The 19258-nt window shown below is 37.8% G+C and overlaps 1 protein-coding gene and 1 long non-coding RNA gene across 6 annotated transcripts in view; one reads left to right on the top strand and one right to left on the bottom strand.

The window, feature by feature from the left end:
• Positions 1–2914: 2914 nt before the first annotated feature.
• Positions 2915–19258, bottom strand: part of GUF1 (GTP binding elongation factor GUF1) — a 46618-nt gene continuing 30274 nt past the window's right edge. For 4 of the 5 annotated variants that reach the window (XM_032789900.2, XM_032789902.2, XM_032789901.2 and 1 more), the window contains 8 exons: positions 18977–19100; positions 17888–18020; positions 12398–12541; positions 10829–10962; positions 8289–8390; positions 5377–5496; positions 4109–4145; positions 2915–3224 (listed from right to left, as the gene is read on the bottom strand). In XM_032789900.2, the coding sequence (XP_032645791.1) occupies positions 3087–3224; positions 4109–4145; positions 5377–5496; positions 8289–8390; positions 10829–10962; positions 12398–12541; positions 17888–18020; positions 18977–19100 (932 nt within the window). In that variant the 3' untranslated portion in view covers positions 2915–3086. The remainder of the gene's footprint in view (positions 3225–4108; positions 4146–5376; positions 5497–8288; positions 8391–10828; positions 10963–12397; positions 12542–17887; positions 18021–18976; positions 19101–19258) is intronic. The other variant, XM_032789903.2, reaches the window with a different exon arrangement.
• On the top strand, positions 5506–8522 carry LOC116830432 (uncharacterized). Its single transcript, XR_004374997.2, has 3 exons — positions 5506–7371; positions 7640–7905; positions 8169–8522. It is a non-coding gene; the product is annotated as an uncharacterized LOC116830432 (long non-coding RNA).

A 19258-nucleotide genomic window follows, 5' to 3' on the forward strand; every position in this document is an offset into this window, starting at 1 on the left:
TTTTTATATTTTTTTTTAATTTACATGCACGTTATGTGTACTGAGAATGCCAAGCAGAGCGATACTTCCAGCACTACACAGAGCATTCATTTTGCCTTTTTGCATGAATAGCAGAGACAGTATCATCAGTCGTTCTGTACGCATCTAGCTGCGGCAGGTAAATGAGCAATGAAGATGCGGTTATACTGTCCCTCTGTACTGTCTGCTTCGCACTCATGTGTGCCCTGGGCTGGAGATGCAGGGGTTCATTGGCATACCGAGGGCGGCAAAAACAAAACTGGACTACCCAGATAATCCCTCCTTTAATGGTTTTCTAAAAATGTCGTTCTGCTAGAATATGGGCAAATGTATATAGAGAACCTAGTTAATCAAAAGAGCACAGACTGCTACCGTGTCAGATCCTGCAAATTGAAGCTACATCATTCACAGGGCTTGCCCCTGAAACCCCCATCCCATTGCTTCACTCCTCCCAACCTTCCCTGGGCTACCGTTGACAGCTGTCCCCCCACATTTGTGTCATTAAGAAAGTAATAAAGACATAGCAGCGGAATAAGACAACACTATGAATTTTTTGTAGGATGACAAATGAGAGGGAGAGCCTCCTCCTCAGTGCATATGACAGTCTAGCAGGACATTAAACAGTATGGGGAGAGAGCACCAGCTCTCACTAGCTCATGATAAGCTCCAGCAGTACAGAACTTTTCACTTACCACTGCAAAGAGAGGGGGAACTATTGAGCTCGAGCCCCCAGAATGCTATGCTATAAGACGAGATTACCCAGCCGATTCTGTCCCACACTACTGGGTATGCAGGATCCATTGCAGAATTCTTCCGTATTCTTTTATCCCATGCCACCCTGATCCTAGCGTCCTAGGCGTCACCTCAAGGCCAGCCAGGAGATATTCAAGCATTATCAAAGCATTGGAGCACCTCACGTGTATTATAGGACGTTTAACCAGTTAGCTACATAGCCACCATTGCACCAGAAGGGGAGGGATGCGAATACATGCAAGCTTCACTCTTGCAAGCATGCAAATCTAACCAGCAATCAGCATTCAGATAGACAACTAGGGTGACATGAAAGAAGTCAAGAACGCAATTTCTTCCCTATTTCTTTGATTACACAGTCGGTGGGGGGAGCTAGGAGCTATAACTGTGATGTAGCTCCTGAACCACCCGGGACAATATGCATTGAACCTATCAGGCAATTGGAGAGCATCAGACCAAGAATGTGCAAATACTATTTCGAGGACTGCTGTAGGGACTGATGGATAGCTGGAAGTCCTCAGTACCCCCTCCCTCCATGAGCGTCCATTTGGTCTCTGGCTTCCGTTACGCTTGTCACACAGCACTGTGTGGAGCCTGAGAATTTTTTTTCAAACGCTTTGGATTTCGTCTTCTGTAACAGAGCTTTGATAGAACTCAGATCTTGTTTGCCATAGAGCGATCAGATCCAGTATCTCCTGTACGGTCCATGGAAGCTCATTTTGGATTTAGGACTGCATCGCCACCTGTGCTGATCAAGCTCCATGCTGGCAAACAGAAATGAAAAATCTAAATTTCAGAGGCTATTTCTAGTTTTACCTGCCCACAGCATCTGAGTTCAGATTGCTGTCCAGAGTGGTCACAGTGGTGCACTGTGGGATATCACCCGGAGGCCAATACCATCGATTTGCGGCCACACTAACCCTAATTTGATATGGTAATACCGATTTTAGCGCTACTCCTCTCGTCGGGGAGGAGTACAGAAACCCATTTAAAGAGCCCTTTATATCAATATAAAGGGCCTTGTAGGGTGGACAGGTACAGCCTTAAATCGGTTTAACGCTGCTAAAATCGGTTTAAACGAGTAGCGTAGACCAGGCCTAAGATGAGGCATGTCATACCATTTGCTGAACGTGAGTGAGCTCCCTCTACAGACTGGACTAGAAACAAACGAAAGACTAATTATGAAACAACTCCCTGCCCCACGTACATTTTTGAAACAGACATCAGATCCTTCAGAAGCATCTCATACTTGTCTTATACCTAAGTTATGGCAAGAATGTGAATGTCTTCACTTTGACCTAGACAAAGGGTATGCCCTGTGAGCTACCACTTACCTGTACTATGAAGTAGGTGATAGGAAAGGGAGTTAAATGGGATCAGTAATGCCCAGTACCTAGTCTTGTGCAGCTGCTGTTTTCAGAAGCCTTAAGGTCTCCTAATACTGGGCCAACTGTCTGTTTAAGAGAGAGGAGCTGTGGTGGGGTGCATGATTTCTCTCCTAATTGTCAGTTCCTAAATAACTATTTTACAGTTGCTGATGGAGTAACGGTCTAGCTTCTGTTTCACCAATGTGGAGCTGGTGTGCCCTTTTCCTTGTACTTATATAATCAATTATATTGCCCTGAACTTCAGAGAATGTACTTCTAGGAATTTGAGATCCAATGTGCACCATCTATTACAGGGGTCAGCAACCTTTCAGAAGTAGTGTGCCGAGTCTTCATTTATTCACTCTAAAAATAAGGTTTTAACGTTTTTAGAAGGTCTCTTTCTATAAGTCTATAATATATAACTAAACTGTTGTTGTGTATGTAAAGTAAATAAGGTTTTTAAAATACTTAAGCTTCATTTAAAATTAAATCAAAATGCAGAGCCCCCAGACCGGTGGCCAGGACCCAGGTTGCAAGTGCCACTGAAAAATCAGCTCTTGTACTGCCTTCAGCACGCGTGCCATAGATTGCCTACCCCTGATCTATTTGTTGTGCGGAGAGTTAGAAAAGTAAGTTGGGGGTTGGCTACACCTGCAGTGCCTTGAAGCAAGCTCCTCCTGAGACTGGATCCCATTTTACCCACAATCATTCTAGTTGAATTTCATTGTATACATTACAAATTAGTATATGGTAATAAAATCTGAAATGTAGACTTCAAGTACATTCTTCCAATTAAAATTCATTCCTCATATAGCTGTAACCAGCTGTACAAAATTAAATACAAGTCATGCAAACATACCCCCAGCAATACATTATACATTAATCTCATCCAGCCATTTGTCCAGCAAAAGTTAGACAGAAGCATCAAAGTTGGAGAGTTTTGGTCTCCAATTATTTTTCAGATTGTCTCTTTAGAACACTTATAAAGGCATCTTTTGGCACTTCCACACTGCCAATTTTCCTCATCTTTTTCTTTCCTTCTGCTTGCCTCTTCAAAAGCTTCATTTTCCGTGTAATATCTCCACCATACTATTAAAAAGGAAAGATGTGGTAACTTGGTATATTGTATAGATAGTACAGTGTAAAAACATTAAGAGCTATGCTATACAGTATCAGTAGCTATTTAGCCATCAGTTTTTGAAAAGACTAATTATATTAGATGTAACCTAAGGTCAATCTAACTCCCACCACTCATGCTAAATTACCAATATATAAGAGGAAGAAGAGGAGCCAGTGAACAACCTGTAATTTAGTCATTTACACAGGTAGGCGCTGATTTCTTCCACTATCTCATTTGTCACATGAGCCTGTCAAGAGAGGCTATACTGGTTTGATATCTACCATGACTAAGGAAAGTAAAGGGTTCTTCTGTAACTCATCGTGTCCTCTGACAAGCATAATCAATTTTTTCTGTAGTTCTCTCTAGTTCTGTGAACAGTTAAGCACTATATTCTTTAATATCTTGGTTGAGCAATAAAAAAGCCAGAGTCAAGCCTAGTCACAACCAGTCTCTACAGGGAAACTCACCCATGCAAGTCATTTGGGAAAGACTGGGGGATAGTGAATCTGAGACTGTTAGGTATATAGTAGATGTGTAGCTTTGAAAAAAACCTGTCAGTTTCTCTAAACCACACTGTAAATATAGTGCAAACAGACAATAGAATTGGGAAAATTGTATTTTAGAATGAAAATCTAAACAATTCTATAAAATAAGAGGACCTTGTCACTGGAGCTTGAACATGAGAGAGAGAGACAAGTGAGCCAGAGAAGAGCAAAGTACAAAAATGAAACTGTGGTATGGAGAGGGACATGGGAGAGTAAAGAGATGGACCATAGCCCGCTAGTTGGACCACTGAAAGTGTCTGTATTCAAGTATCAGACATCCCCCTCTCCCCAAATTGAAAAATACCTACACATTTTGCCAGAACATTCTTTCTGTAAGCTTTGACTCTGTAAGAGAGAAGATACCATATACTATCTATATACATCAGTACAGTACAGTACATTTCCAACACACGAGCCCTAATATATTCCAAGAAGTAGCCGGTACTAACCCAAATCTATGTTTTTGAGGTAGTTTTTCTAGGATGCTTGGGTATTGTTACACATCACCAGTGTTTCTTTTAAAATCCTCTAATCCAAGTCAGCTAGGAGGCTAAGCCTCAAACTCTCAGATATTTTTGAATTCTAGAAGCATCCACTAAAGGGTATATATAAAATAACTAGCTCAGTACAATCCCTTTTCTAGTTAATGATCTTACCTGTGAGTTATTTCAAATTGACTTTAACACTCAAAAGTTTACAATACTGTTACTAAACAGAGAACAGAACCTAATGGAGCCAGTGGCACAGTGTTACTGTAAATGAATGGATGACAATGCCCTACCATCTGTATGATTAGCTTATTAAATGTGTGCTATGATTCTTACTATTTATACATTTTAGCATATATTACAGTAGTAGTTCTCAATCTATTTCCACTTGGGATCCAAAAGCCACACAGGGTTACTTACTACTACCCAAATCCCACAGTTCTTTGCAGCAACAAAACTGACTGCACTGGGGTCACGCCAAGAAACCACGGTTGGTTTGGAGTGGGAGTATTGTAGGTGCTGACAGGGAATAGCTGGCTTGCAGACCCTGCATTAGACTTCCCTTGGAGTGAGTATGTGGAAACAATTGCCTTTGCTCAGTCCCCGGGATCCTTGTGTTCACCACGCACTCAGCACGGTGACCTGATTTTGTTGGTGGGAGACTATTCTACCTATCCCAGAAATCACTCTCTTGTGATTTACTGTGCTCGATCCATTAAGAAACATTTTCTTATCTGGTTTTATACTGAATAAAATTACAATATATGACAATTATTTCTTCAACTTTGACATCAAAAGAATATTAGATTCAAATCTGAAGATCAAATATTTGTTTTATTTTGGGAGACTAGTACTATATAAATGAGAGAAAAATGTAGGTCACAACAAGTAATTTTCCTACTGGCTGCAAATGAGGGGCAGTACCTCCTGCTGTTTCCCCCTAAACAGGCTAGATTTTACAACAAAACCTGTTTGTTTATGGCTGTGGGGACAAATTTAAAAAATATTTAGGTAAATAAGAAACATTTCCTCATCATAATATCTTAAAAAGATAGCTAAAGCCAGGGAAAAAAAAAGATGTAACTTACGTTTCTCTTGCAATGACTTTGCTGCCAAGAGCAGCCTGGATGGCTATTTCAAACAACTGTTTAGGAATAGCATCTTTTAAACGTTCACACATGGCTTTGCCAACAGCGTATGCTTTGTCTCTGAAAAGAAAATTTACTATTATTTTCTGAGAGAATAAACTTAAGAGAATTATCATTAACTGTTTTCTAGACAGTAAGTATTGTTCCTAAAAAGGGTCTATTTCCCTATTAAAATCAAAGATATTCTGATCATAGCATAATACTCTATCCAAGGTGAGAAGAAAGACTACTGCACCTGCAATCTATCAGCTCACACAAGATAATATGATTACATTAACAAAGCGCTTTTCAAATAATCTTCGGTAATTAAATGCGTAGACTGTTATAACACATATATCATATTGAAGACTTAACCCAAATAAATTTAATATAGTTCAGCATTTTGATGCAAGGTATATAAATTGAGAATTCTGGTCCTTTTCTGACTTCCTCAAATCCCTGGACTCTACATTAAAAATTAATAATGCTGTTATAGCAAAGAGAATGTGTCTGGCTAGCCTGAGGGTATGTCTGGAAGAAATTCAACTTGTCTCAGTGGTTTGAGATGGGAGGATTTTATTTGTGGAAGATAAGAAGTGTGGGTGATAGCATGTTGAAGGGGAACACATTTTTTGGGCGAGGTGGAAAACTTCAATTGGCATGCTTGTACATCTTTTTTTAAAAAAATGTATAGCTCAAACTTTGAGTAGGAGCTTAATAAACTGAAATAAAAGGCTGCCTCTATGGATTGAGGCATAATCCAGACACAGCTTTAAGAATATTATAATTTCAGTAGTTATTTATTAGATTTTTATAAGGGGAGGGGGATTTTTATCTATTAGCGATTTAATAGGTCAGTACAGTTCTCTCAAACACATTTACTCACAAAAACAGTTACATTCAGAAACATTTTTAAATGTTTCTCTTAACTGTATCTAAAGGCATTCTGCATTAGCACATATTTCAGATTTTGAAGGCATGAACCGACAGAGATAGCTAATTTACACTGAAAAGCTCCAAAAAGGCCAGAAAACAAAGGTATGTGTTGACAGTTTTGTTATGGTCTGAAAACAAAGAAAAATAATTGTATATTGTCCTGTATCAAAACATTTTATAGCAAGCACTAGCTGAAAATATATGCTTTAGAGTTTGATACTGTAAATAGCAACATTTATCTGTACAATAGATGCAGTAAAATAAATAGCTGCAGTTTAGCGCTATAAAAATATATATTTAAGATGTGGATGGGTATGTATATTTATCATAGGAGATGCTGGTAGCAATCCCCATATTTAGGTTACCTAACACTTTCCATTATAATATATGCATCTAGTGACAGCACACAGAGAGAGACTGAAAAGATGCAGCGATAAGGGGAAATGATACTGCGTGGGGTTTAAGTGTCAGTTTTAGACTAACAGAAACAATGATTTCAAGGTTAGTTCTGATGAAAGGAAGCAGTTCAGGAGTGAGTTCCCAAATAAACAGAGAAGTGCGTGTTTAAAAGCAATAACTAACTATAAAGAGATGCAGGCGAGAGATAAAATGCCAAATTTTTAGGAACAGTGTGAACAAGTGGGAAAATGAGTAGGAATAGGTTTAATATGAGAGACTAGGGAACCCATGGAAAATTCTGAAAGCCAGAAGATTAAATCAGAGAGTTGATTGCAAGGATGAACGAAACAATCTTCCTGGAGCAAGACAGTTTGGCATTGTTATTCTGACCCTCTGAAGTTAAGAAATCAAAGAATTTAGGAAAGACTGTAGTTTGTTGTAACGGAAATAACTAAAGTGTAAATATGAATTTCAGCAACTGCAGATTAAAGTTCAGACATCCTGGAAGAAAGAGAAAAAAAAAAGAAGAGCGGAATTAAGGACACTACTAAAGATAGTATTTGGAAGAACAAATGGAAAGTTATAAAGACTCCACCAGAAATGACAGCAGCAAATAGAAAGGTACGATTCCACCAAGAAATGCAGAAATCTGCAAACACTAGCTTTCTTGTCGTAATTACATGTAAGAAACCTGGTTCGTTAATTAGAACTTAGTACAGTAAATATTATTTTCTGAGATAATGGGGATGTTTCTGCCTCCATTTTCTAAATGTTTACCCTATATGTGACCTCCTATTTTCCCAGTATTCTGTGACCTCTCTTCTCACCTTTGAGGCCTTCAAACTTTTTCATTTTCCAAGTCTCATTGGTGAATTTACTCCCCTCACAGCTCAAGACCAACAAATGGTCAAATGTGAGACAGACTATCTTAAAAACAGGACAGAGACTCAACATGAGGAACACAACCAAAACATCATGTACTGCAGGAAGTTGCAACAAGATGCCTGACTTTACAATTTATACATTCCTCTGCAACTTCAAAATGCTGCATCTAATGTCTCGTTACAGAATTAAACTGAGATAATATTAAATGTACATGACATTGACGTAATCTGGAGCATGAAACAACTGACAACTTTCAATTGTGTACCTTTCGTAAGTTTGATTCCCTTATTTTCAACAATCGTCTCCACAAGATCTGCCCCCCACCTTTTAGTCTTTGCCCTATTTTAAGCTCTCTTCAAATGATTAACACTTTTTTCATTAATGTGAACCTTTTGCTTATAGGCAATTACCCTATTCTCCTTTTAACTTCTGCTTCCTGTTTTTCTAGTTAAGAATTTGAATCTCTTTCTAAAATCACAAATATGTGATTCTTAATTCTCTCCTAATTATAAAACATCTCTCTTCCTTTGCAGATCATTCCTGAAGGTGGCTGAATGATGAAATCCTCATTGCTCTTTCACCAATATATGCTGAAAATATAAAGAAGAAACCTTTTCATTCACCGACTGGAATACTCCAGTTAATCTACTCACTTGTGTACAACAGTTCCTAGTTCTTCAACAGAGTTTCCATTTAAAAGAATATCCATTTTGACAAGGTCTGCTGCCTGGTATCCTGCATCTTCATAATCAAAACTATAGGGGAAAAAAAAAAAAAAGTCAACTTCAACCTTGTAACTGATACTATATTCTGTACTCCAGGAATCTTTTAGGCCTTTAGCATTTGTTTTGGATACACGTTTTAATAAAACACTTGTATTTTCATTACAGGAGGGTACTGCCATTTTTAACTGTATTTTAGTAAATCCGTTCTCTCTCCAAAACTAAATTATAAGTACACTGTCGGCAAAAGCTTGCTCTAAAACGCAGGCAGGCAGGCACCCTCTCTTTTAGCTACTCAGCAGCGATTAATCAGGACCCACCATCCCCACTGGATTCTCTAGGAGCCACTCAGGGATACCAGATTCTTTCCCACCAAGCCAACATGACAGTAGCAGTGTGAGGAGCTTCTCTGGACCAACCTTAAAGCCTCAGCTCTTGAAGCTTCCCCTCCAAGTGGCTGCAGCAGAATCTTTATACATTCTGATGTCATGAGAATCCTAAACTTCAAAACAAAACTCTGAACTGTTTTATATATGCACTCCATTTGACTAATCGGTTGCTCTCCTCCTACTCCTCTCCAGTTTCAATGCTCAATTTGCTGCCAGACCTCCCCCTCTCTATTCTCCCTCCCTCCCCCGCACCAGCCATCATGCGTCTCCCCATCTCTCGCCTTCATTTCCACGCCACACCACACCCCTTTTTAATCACCTCCCTCCACCATCCTCCTCTGGCTCTCCTTCCCCTTCATTTTTCTTTCTGTCCACCCTCTCCCATTCTGTTTTCTTTCTTCCTACCAGTTCAGCCACAACACACACAGAAAAAAAAACCCCAACATTCAATCATAATCCTATATTCATAAAACATGTTTTTGTTTTTGTCCTTAAATCTCACCACAACATGCAGAACCACCAATCCTGCAATTCTGTCACTGTAAATCAAAGAGTTCTCTCTTGCTACCCATTGAATTATATGAACTTTGATTAAACTGCAATCTTTTTAGGCACGGAACTGTTATTCTTATGCCAGTAAAGTGTCTAACACAACTGTGGATATTAAAAAGTAAATCATGAGACCAGTATCAAAGCATAATGCATCTTACTACCAAATCTCCTGAGATCAGATTTCAATAATAAGAGGCACACAGTGTTTGTTGGCTTAAATCCCATCTATCCAGCAACATATTTCTTTCAGCTAAACTCCCAAAGGCTGCTGGTAAGTATCTGCATATTTTTATAGCTACCAGATGTAAAGATTATTTTACCTGAAGGAACAAAATTTTATCTCAATGTGCAGAAAATTATTTGCTTAATTCCTAGAACAAAAGTTGAGAATATACCCCTTTCATCTGGGTTTCAGACTTGTAATAATGAACATTTTGAAAGGTTTCCTTTTCACACTGGAAAGAAGAACTAATGAATAAAAGTACATTGTCAAGGGTCCCTTTGACAAGTAGATAATGCTAGTTCTCACATTATAGTACACTGCACACTTGCACAATGTACAGCTGGCAAGGGGATAGTTATATCACAGTAAATTTTGTAAACTGATTTCTAAGCTGACTGCCACTGATTTTCATAACATAACCTGATTTATTAGGCTGGGATTTTCAAGTTCCTGCCTGCAGGTCTAAGTCTAACTTAATGAAGAACTGATAACAAGAAATTCCATTCCCAATAGTGATCACAGTACCCAAAATGGGTGGGGACTACTGCACTTCCACCTTATACAAGGTTTCTCTCTACAATGTGTGTGTCATTTAGTCATTGCTATTTCAGAACTGATATACAGGAAAAGTGAATGTCAGGAATCTATAAGTCAGGTTTCTTCTGTTCTATTCCCATTTCTGTCAGTGATGTACAGTATGGCGTGCCTCTAGGCCTCAGTTTGCTCATCTGCAAAATGGGTTTAATATCTTCCTATTCCACAGGAATGTTCTACAGCGTCTATGAAAGAAGCTGTTTTAGTAGAATTTTATTAACATTAGATTTTAATAATTTTATTTCTAACATTGTTATACGTTGCCCTCACTAAGTATGCAAAATATTCATAACACACACATATAATATTACAAACAGACAGACAATTTCACAAAATCTTATTTTTGGTTGAAACATTCAACATCTACTGGTAACCTTCCTCCCACCCCCACTTTTGTTTTTTAAGCTTTCCGGTAGCAGTCTGAGCGAAGATGTATTTGTTTTAATCAAACATGAACATAAAAGTCAGTTTATCCAATCCTTCAGTGTTGTATCCCTTGTCCTTGCCACATCCCCATCCCCACCATCTGTCATCCATTTCTCTGTTATGTTTAAACTACATTGTAAACTTTGTGAGGAAATGCTATTACATATGGATATGCTTCCCTGAATACAGTGTTTAAAGATAATGAGCTGAGCACTTACTTCCCATTTGTGCCTTTGAATATCTCACCCAAAATTCTTAAACTGTATTTTGAAAAAGAAAAAAGTTACCTAGCATATCCAGAAGAGAGTGATTTCAGAGCATCATAAAAATCCACCACAATTTCATTCAGTGGGAAGATATATTTCAGCATAACCCTGTGCTCATCAATGTACACCATGTCCTTCTGAACAGCCCTGCGAGTCTAATAAATATGAGACTTTAAAAGAATGAACTCCTCAGCAGAAAGATCTCACAACACAAATACAGAACAAACAGGCAAATATGGGGCTATTAGTACACAGAGAGGTTCCCGCAACAAGCCATCAGACAGTTTGAGTATTTTTTTAATTAATTAATTTTGTTTTGATTCCCAGAATTCATGGAGAATTACAGCATCATAATTCAAGAAGTGGCCATTTTTGGACTAATGGTCTAGAGATCCATCCCATGTATATATTTCCTAATGCCTCTTGCCTCATCACTGAAAATGTTAAGAGCTTCTGCTCCTGCTCCCTAATTTCCTAATCTTGCAAGCAGTTCTTTGCGGGTAGGCTTTACACCTACAGGCAGCCCCAATAAAGTCAAAGTTGTTAGACACAGGAGAACTACCCATGCAGAGGGGCTTGTAGGATCAGGACCCGACTCCTTTCAATAGTCTTATTTTTATGTATTTATTTTACTATACAATGTCTTCATCTCATATATACTTTGGGCACTAATGTAACATAGTAGTATACTATCCTGAATTATGTATACTGTAATTTTGTATACTACAGAGCATTTTGTGACAAAGTCTGTATATACAAAACCATATAAAATACTGCATTTAGGAACAGTGTTTTATTTATTTTAATGTACCCATATTTTTTTAAAAAATCAAGTAAAATATTGCAAATGCACAGGGGGAGGTGTTTGAGTAAAGAATTAAGCTTTAAAAATGTGTACTGCAGATGTAATCAATGAAAACCATCTGTTTTCTGTCAGAATGGGATTACTTGAATCAATGACTAGACTTTCCATCAGCCTGCTTTGTTCCGCATCTGTACATGGCACAGTCAGGTAAAGCATACTGTATCTACAACACTTGTCAGAGAGACAAGAAACTGCAAAAATCCCCAAGTTAAGCAAGAGAAACTGCTGTTATTCAGGTCTGTGGATAGAAATTATGTTTCATTAAATTACTCCTACATACATATGCTGTACCTAATACCAACAGCATCTCCCATTGGTGATTCCCCTCCTTAATAGTGAAACAAACTACCAAAATCCCCTCTCTTTTAAGAGCTGGAGCAATTGTTCAAAAAGACTCCCTGGGGTTGAGCTTGAGCAGCTATCTTTCACTGGATGATCTCGTATGCAGTGTTGTAGTCGTGTTCATCACAGGACATTAGAGATGCAAAGTGGGTGAGGCAGTATCTTTTATTGGACCAACTTCTGATGGTGAGAGAGACAAAGTTTTGAGTTACGCAACCTCTCTAGATGACCTTATAATTCAGAAAAGTGATGTGTCTCATACCTGACAGTTTTAAATCTTGATTTTATTATTACTAAAAATTCCTATGGTGCCCATCGCTGTGGTATCTAGATCCCACATGTGGTTTAACAGTGCAATCACAAAACTAAAATTCTATACAAACCTGACACAGAGTTATTATTTTTCCAATATAATCATCGGGTGTTATGATAGTCCCCAAAATAGTTGGTTCCAAATATTCTGATACTGAAGATTTATCAGGAAACTCAGCAGGGTTGATAACAGTAATCTCCTCTTTTCCGTGCTCCTACAAAAGGAAAGACATCAACCAAATCAAGAACTTGCTTCCACAAGAGTCCCTTTACAAGTATTTCTACTGAACTTTATTCTCTGACCACTGATTAGAGGAAAGACATTTCTGGAAATTTATTTATGAAAATAAGAACATTTGCATTATTATTTCTTGTTTCATAAGTTTTTGATGTTCATTAAGTATAAGGAAGCAGCAACATTAGAATGTTAAGCTACCTTTGAAACCTCATGTATTTATGATTGTCTGGTACAGTAAGGCAGGTAACTATGTCCAATATCAAGTAGATTAAAACACAAAATTTTACCTCTATCTTACTATAGTGCCAAATATAGTGGACCAAAATAGAGTGTTTACTTTTTACAAAATAGGCATCATGACTGTGATCCCAATTCTGCAAGCATTTCTCACACAAAACTCCCAGAATCAAGCCCTTTGTCAACATAAAGTTAAATCAAGGTTTATTTTGAATCAATAAAGCATTGTTGCAGAGCATCTATAATGTCTCTTCAGAATGTTGTAGTGGCTTACAATAGATTAATGTATCATTTTTGTTCATTCTGGTTAATTTAAAATACACTGAAAGTAAAGGGGAAGGATAATCAGTGCTCAATTTTTCAATTTATTAAATTGAGTTAGTTTTAATTGTAAAAAATCTACAGGGGTGTTACAATGGATGAAAAATTATCACATAAAACAGACTCATAGACTTTAAGGTCAGACGAGACTATCATTATCATCTACTCTGACCATATATATATATATATATATATATATAAAAATGACTTTATACTGCGCTTACGAATATCACTAGGTCCCACCCTATGTGTCAGTGGGAGTATTTCTACAAGACTTTTCCCATTTAAAATACATGAAAAAGGAGGGAAACTGTCACAAAATTCCATGTTGTGAGATTATATAAATTTTATTGCAATTGTTTGGAGAAACACCTGTGGGTAATGTGATTATCCCAAATTCATGGCAAATACGATTTTAAAGCACTACTGGACATCGCATTTCAGTCAAAGACATAAAAGTACTTCAATGGCATATTTTTAAATGTCAGCCATCTAAATTAGTATGTTTAGATACTGAACTGAAAAACTGATTTATCATCCATTTGGAAGTACAGGAATAAAATACAATGTAATTAAAATCTTCTAAATACCATACAGTCTTGTGTATCGTCAATGGTTATCATAATATGAATGTTAGATTAAAGGAGCAGCTGAAATGTAAGAGCACTGTACCTCTGCAAAAGCCATTCTTGTTTTCACTATGAAAATTCATGCACTGTCCAGGTATAACGTAGAAAGATTATTATGAATACCAATGAAGAAGACTTTCACACAAAAACTACATTAAAAGACCCTTAAGGCTGAAAGATCATCAGTGAATAAAGCATTTGCTCAATATTTTTAATCCTCGTTGTTCAATATGAAGTCCCCTTGTTTTCACTGCATAACGTCCAATCCCCACACTGAAAAAGGGCACTTTCATTATTCACTACATATTGACTAAATTCTGCAACAAGTAGGAGGCAAGAGTCTCAAATGCTGAGTTACAGATTAATGCTTTACACCGTTTGACTGATGGAATTCCAGACTTTTAGATGGTATAAAGATTTGGTTCAATTTGAGATAGCAGCGACCAAAATCAGTTCAAAATTGAAGTTGCTGGGAAAAGGCAATATGATACTCTGAACATGTTATTTTTAAGTTAGATATCTTGACCCAGTAAGCAAAGAAATTAATGGTACATTTTCAAGCTGTCCAGCACTGCGCAGCATTCATTTTTATAGCCCTAATGGTCTGCAAGACAATGGACCTGAAATCAGTCAACAGTCCCATCACTCCAGGAGTGTTATTTTATCCATGATCTTACCAGTTGTGGACTTCAGGCCAACATAACTTTTAATCCTTATGACCTGCACTTTTCTGAAACAGTCACCCTTCAATAGAGGGGTTGTGTGTTATCTAAAAGGATGCATAGAACTACATGGACTATGATAAGAAATTGCTTCATGGCATGACTGTATTTCTCCCCTCACTTTGAACTCCAGTGAATGCCAATTTTAGTCACTTTCAGGAAAGTGAGAAGAGATGGAATCCCATTGCATGCTATGTTTGTGCTGAACTGTAACTGAAAGGCTACAGCTCAGAAGAAAATGCAATTTCTATATTTTGCATAATTGTATTGCTAGAACCATTATTTGTGGAACTCATGATGAGGTGTACTGAAAAGTAAATTGCTCTCATGGAACAGGTACCCACTAATTTTAAATTAAAGTCAATGGAAAATGTATGAGTTCTTGAGCAGCATGCTGTAGAAGTCCTTCACTTTACATGAGATAGCACTAAACTCATGAACAACTGAAAAATTTGCCGTTTTATTCTTGACTGTATTCCAATTAAAATAATTCTGCTCTGTGTCTCTTGCCAAAACAAAATTATACAGATGAATCACAAGAGAGTCTTTTCATAGTTCAATTCAAATCTTGTTACAGCTTTTTGGGAGAGAAAAATGTCGGAAATATTGTCACTCGGAGGAACTGCTATCCGTATAATATCAGTCTCTCAGCACTAAGATCCAAAGTCACTTAGAGACAGGATCTCCCACAGGCCCCACAATGTAAACTTAATTACATAAAAATAAAAATGTTATTTCGAGTGCTGGATTTCATAGCCTGAAGTTAGGAAGTGCCAGAATTAAAGTTACCTGTCTGTGCAACATTAATTCTGCCATCTTGTGCAGATGCATTATAATATGGGTCTTGAGTTACATGAGCACAAATTACGTTTTCCCATTTTACAGACATCTTAGCTGAGTAGATAGATTTGAAATTTTTTTTTTTATAAACAGTGTGACTGAATGGCCAGCTTGACACTAGGATCCTGCCATATCAGAGACCTATATTCTAACCTCAGTTTGTGTAAACTCTCAATGGATAGGAGGCTTTGTTCAATAATAAGGATTTTGAAGGGCACAAGTCAGTAGAACAAGCGAGACTTGAGCTCAAGTCTCTTTGGTTCCCACTAGCAATTGGTGCAGAATCTATATTACCGGTGTCTCAGTAATGTTGTGTGTGTGGCACGTGAGCACACGTGCCATGCCCACGGAATTAATATACATTTTTTTTTTTGTCTGTGAAGGAGTTAAGGTTGCTACCCACAAAAATGCCAGACACAAACCCACAAAAGCAAGGAAATGCAAAGTAAAGCCACAGACTAGGAGAAATAGCTCAAACACCTTCACTTTTTACCTAATATGAATAGCTTGCCCCTCCACACACAAGCACACAATTTACCATTACCACAACTAGTGTAATACCACATGCCACACACTGCAGCCTTAATTCTGCCCTGTTTGTCCCCTTCTGCACACATCCCTTTTCCAGATGTTTTCTCCAACACTAGCAGTTGTGGATGTTTGGTATGCTTAGAGAGTAGTTTAGCAAGGAGCAGTGCATGCTGAAGGGTGGATAAAGGGAGTCTGGAAGGTTGGCATCTGTATATGAACAGTTACAGTTGTGATGTCTGGTCTGTAATTGTAATTGTGATAATGTACCTGTGGGCGCAAAGACAGATAATATGTACTGTTAGGCGGCTTAACTTCTTGTTTCCTTGCTTCTATGGGTTTGTACACCAGGCATGTTAGGTGTGTAGTAACCCTAACTGCTTCCAAACAAAGTCTGTTTATTGTCTTGTTAAGCTCAGTTGGAAGTTGACACTGGATGAGGGCGCACACATGGGGGGGGCAAAAGTGCAGGGGAGAGAATCCTTTATCTGTCAGCAGCTCCACAGGAACGCTTCTCTGATGCAGTACAAAATCTAACAGAAAAGCATGTCTCCATGTAGAGAAGGTTTATCCTCATCAGGTTTATATGCATCCATCCCCACGGATAAGGTTCGCATGCACCCACAGACATGATTATGGAGTTATGACGAGGCACTGGGGCTGTCGATTAATTGCAGTTAACTAACGTGATTAACGCAAAAAATTAATTGCGATTAATCACACTGTTAAACAATAGAATACCAATTGAAATGTATTAAGATGTTTTTCTACATTTTCAAATATGCTGATTTCAATTACAACACAGAATACAAAGTGTACAGTGGTCACTTTATTTTTTATTACAAATATTTGTACTGTAAGAATGATAAACAAAAGGAATAGTATTTTGCAATTCACCACAAACAAAGTACTGTAGTGCCAATCTCTTTATCGTGAAACTATAACTAATAAATGTAGATTTTTTCTGTTACATAACTGCATTCAAAAACAAAACAATGTAAAACTTTAGCACCTACAAGTCCACCCAGTCCTACTTCTTGTTCAGCCAATCACTAAGACAAACAAGTTTGTTTACATTTACGGGAGATACTGCTGCCCGCTTTTTATTTACAATGTCACCTGAAAGTGAGAACAGGCATTCGCATGGCATGTTTGTAGCCACCATTGCAAAGTATTTACAAGCCAGATGCACTAAAAATTCATGTGTCCCTTCATGCTTCAACAACCATTCCAGAGGACATGCATCCATGCTGATGATGGGTCCTGCTTGTAACGATCCAAAACAGGTGACATTGTAAACAAGAAGCATTATCTCCTTCAAAATGTAAACAAACTTGTTTGTCTGTGGATTGGCTGAACAAGAAGTAGGACTGAGTGAACTTCTAGGCTTTAAAATTTTACCTGTAAGTTCAACTGTCACAGTAAACAGATTGCACTACAGTACTTGTATTAGATGAACTGAAAAAAATACTATTTTTTTTTTTTTTTTACAGTGTAACTATCTGTAATGAAAATATAAAGTGAGCACTGTACACTTTGTATTCTGTGTTGTAATTGAAATCAATATAGTTGAAAATGTAGAAAACATCCAAAAATATTTAAATAAATGCTATTCTATTATTGTTTAACAGCACGATTAATCGCTATTAATTTTTTTAATCGCTTGACAACCCTACCAGACACATATAGAACAAACAAGGTTTTTCACAGCAACACAAACACAGGACATAAATGGCAATTTTCAAGAGCTTGTAACTCAGCAAATTCCGTACATGTGCACATGGAGCCAGCAAAAAGAGCCTCCTTGTTCCCAGGACTATCCCCTGCCAAATTACAATGCTGTGCTGCAAGCTACAGAGACACTAGAGTTTGTTTTTGTTTTTTGGAGAGGGGAGGGAAAGAACCCACAGCTTGAAGATTTTTTCTAATGTATAGTGCTAAGGAACCTAAACAAGGGAGACGATGCTGATCTACGATTTATTTTATTGGTTTAGAAAATGTTTTAGGCTGATGTTCATTTCAAGCCCTTGTAGATAAATTAAATACCTTTATCAATTTTGCTGAGGAAAGAACAGCCTTATAGGGAACAGTGGGTGCAGTCAAAATGACAGATGCATTGTATTCTTGCTCCAAGCGCTGATTAAAAACTTCCAGATGTAGAAGACCAAGAAACCCCAACCTGAAAAAAAAAAAATGGTATTCAAAATGTGCACTGTATTCCTATGGTATTATTTTACATTATTAATACAGTACTAGGAGACTAAATGATTTGCCAATGTCAAGCATGGTAAAGGCAATCCTTAATCCTGACTATGACATCTGTACCCTGTGACTCCAGAATAGAGCTGAGCAAATAATTGTTGGCCAGCAAAGGGGGTAGGAAGAAGAGGGGACCAAAACCCTCCAAAATTTTGTTTGCATCTAGAATTTGTCAGCAAATCAAAAAAAGAGTTTCATTCCAGGCAGCTTCAGAACAGCATGTGAGAGCGAGAGAATGAATGTGGTCCCTTATAACCTTTAACCCAGTGGTTAGGGCACTTGCCTGAGACAGGGCAGAGACCGGTTTCAATCCCCACTCTGGAGCAGGGCATCTCCACCCACCCTGATGAGTATGCTAACCACCAGGCTATAGGCAATTCCTAGAATGGGTTGCTCTCAATTTCTCCTGTTTCATTTTGTATAAATACTCACTGCGCCAGAGAGAGTGAAAATGGCTCTGTAGCCTGGTGATTATGACACTCACCTGGGGTGGTAGGTAAGGTAGGTCAGAGATGTGGATTCAAATCTCCTTTATGCCCAATTGTGTTATAACCCTTAGCCCAGTGGTTAGTGAGACAGAGAAAGACCTCTGCCCTCCGTCCCCCTCCAAAAACTGAACTTTTTTGTAAATCCACTATTCATCTGAGAAATTTCTCCCAGATCTACTCCAGGGCTTCTCTTGAAGAAAGACTGCCAATCAAGACAAATTGTGTGCTGTACATGAATATGGACTAGAAATAAGATCAAGTACTCACTTTAGGCCTAATCTCAATTAGAATTAAAATCCCCAGAAATAAAAGACCTATACCATCAACAAGTCCCCATATATATTAAATGACACTTCCTAAAATTAAAGTGTAGTAATTGTAGTCTCACCTCCATCCAGCTCCTAAGGCAAGGCTGCTATCCCGATGAACAGTTACACTGGAATCATTTAGTGTCAGTTTTTCTATAGCACTTTTCAGGTTGTTATATTCTGACTGGTCTACTGGGTACATTCCTGTAGAAACACATTACGCTGTTCACATTCAGTCAAACTTGTCATGATAAAGAACCTGATCTAGCTGAACCAGTTAACCCTTTTGAGCCATTTAGCTACATCTTGACAGAGTTTATCTTTCATTTAAATCCCTAAACATAAGTAATGTAATTAATAGG

The sequence above is a fragment of the Chelonoidis abingdonii genome, chromosome 5 (assembly GCF_003597395.2).
Source record: "Chelonoidis abingdonii isolate Lonesome George chromosome 5, CheloAbing_2.0, whole genome shotgun sequence".
NCBI classification, from domain to species: Eukaryota; Metazoa; Chordata; order Testudines; family Testudinidae; genus Chelonoidis; species Chelonoidis abingdonii.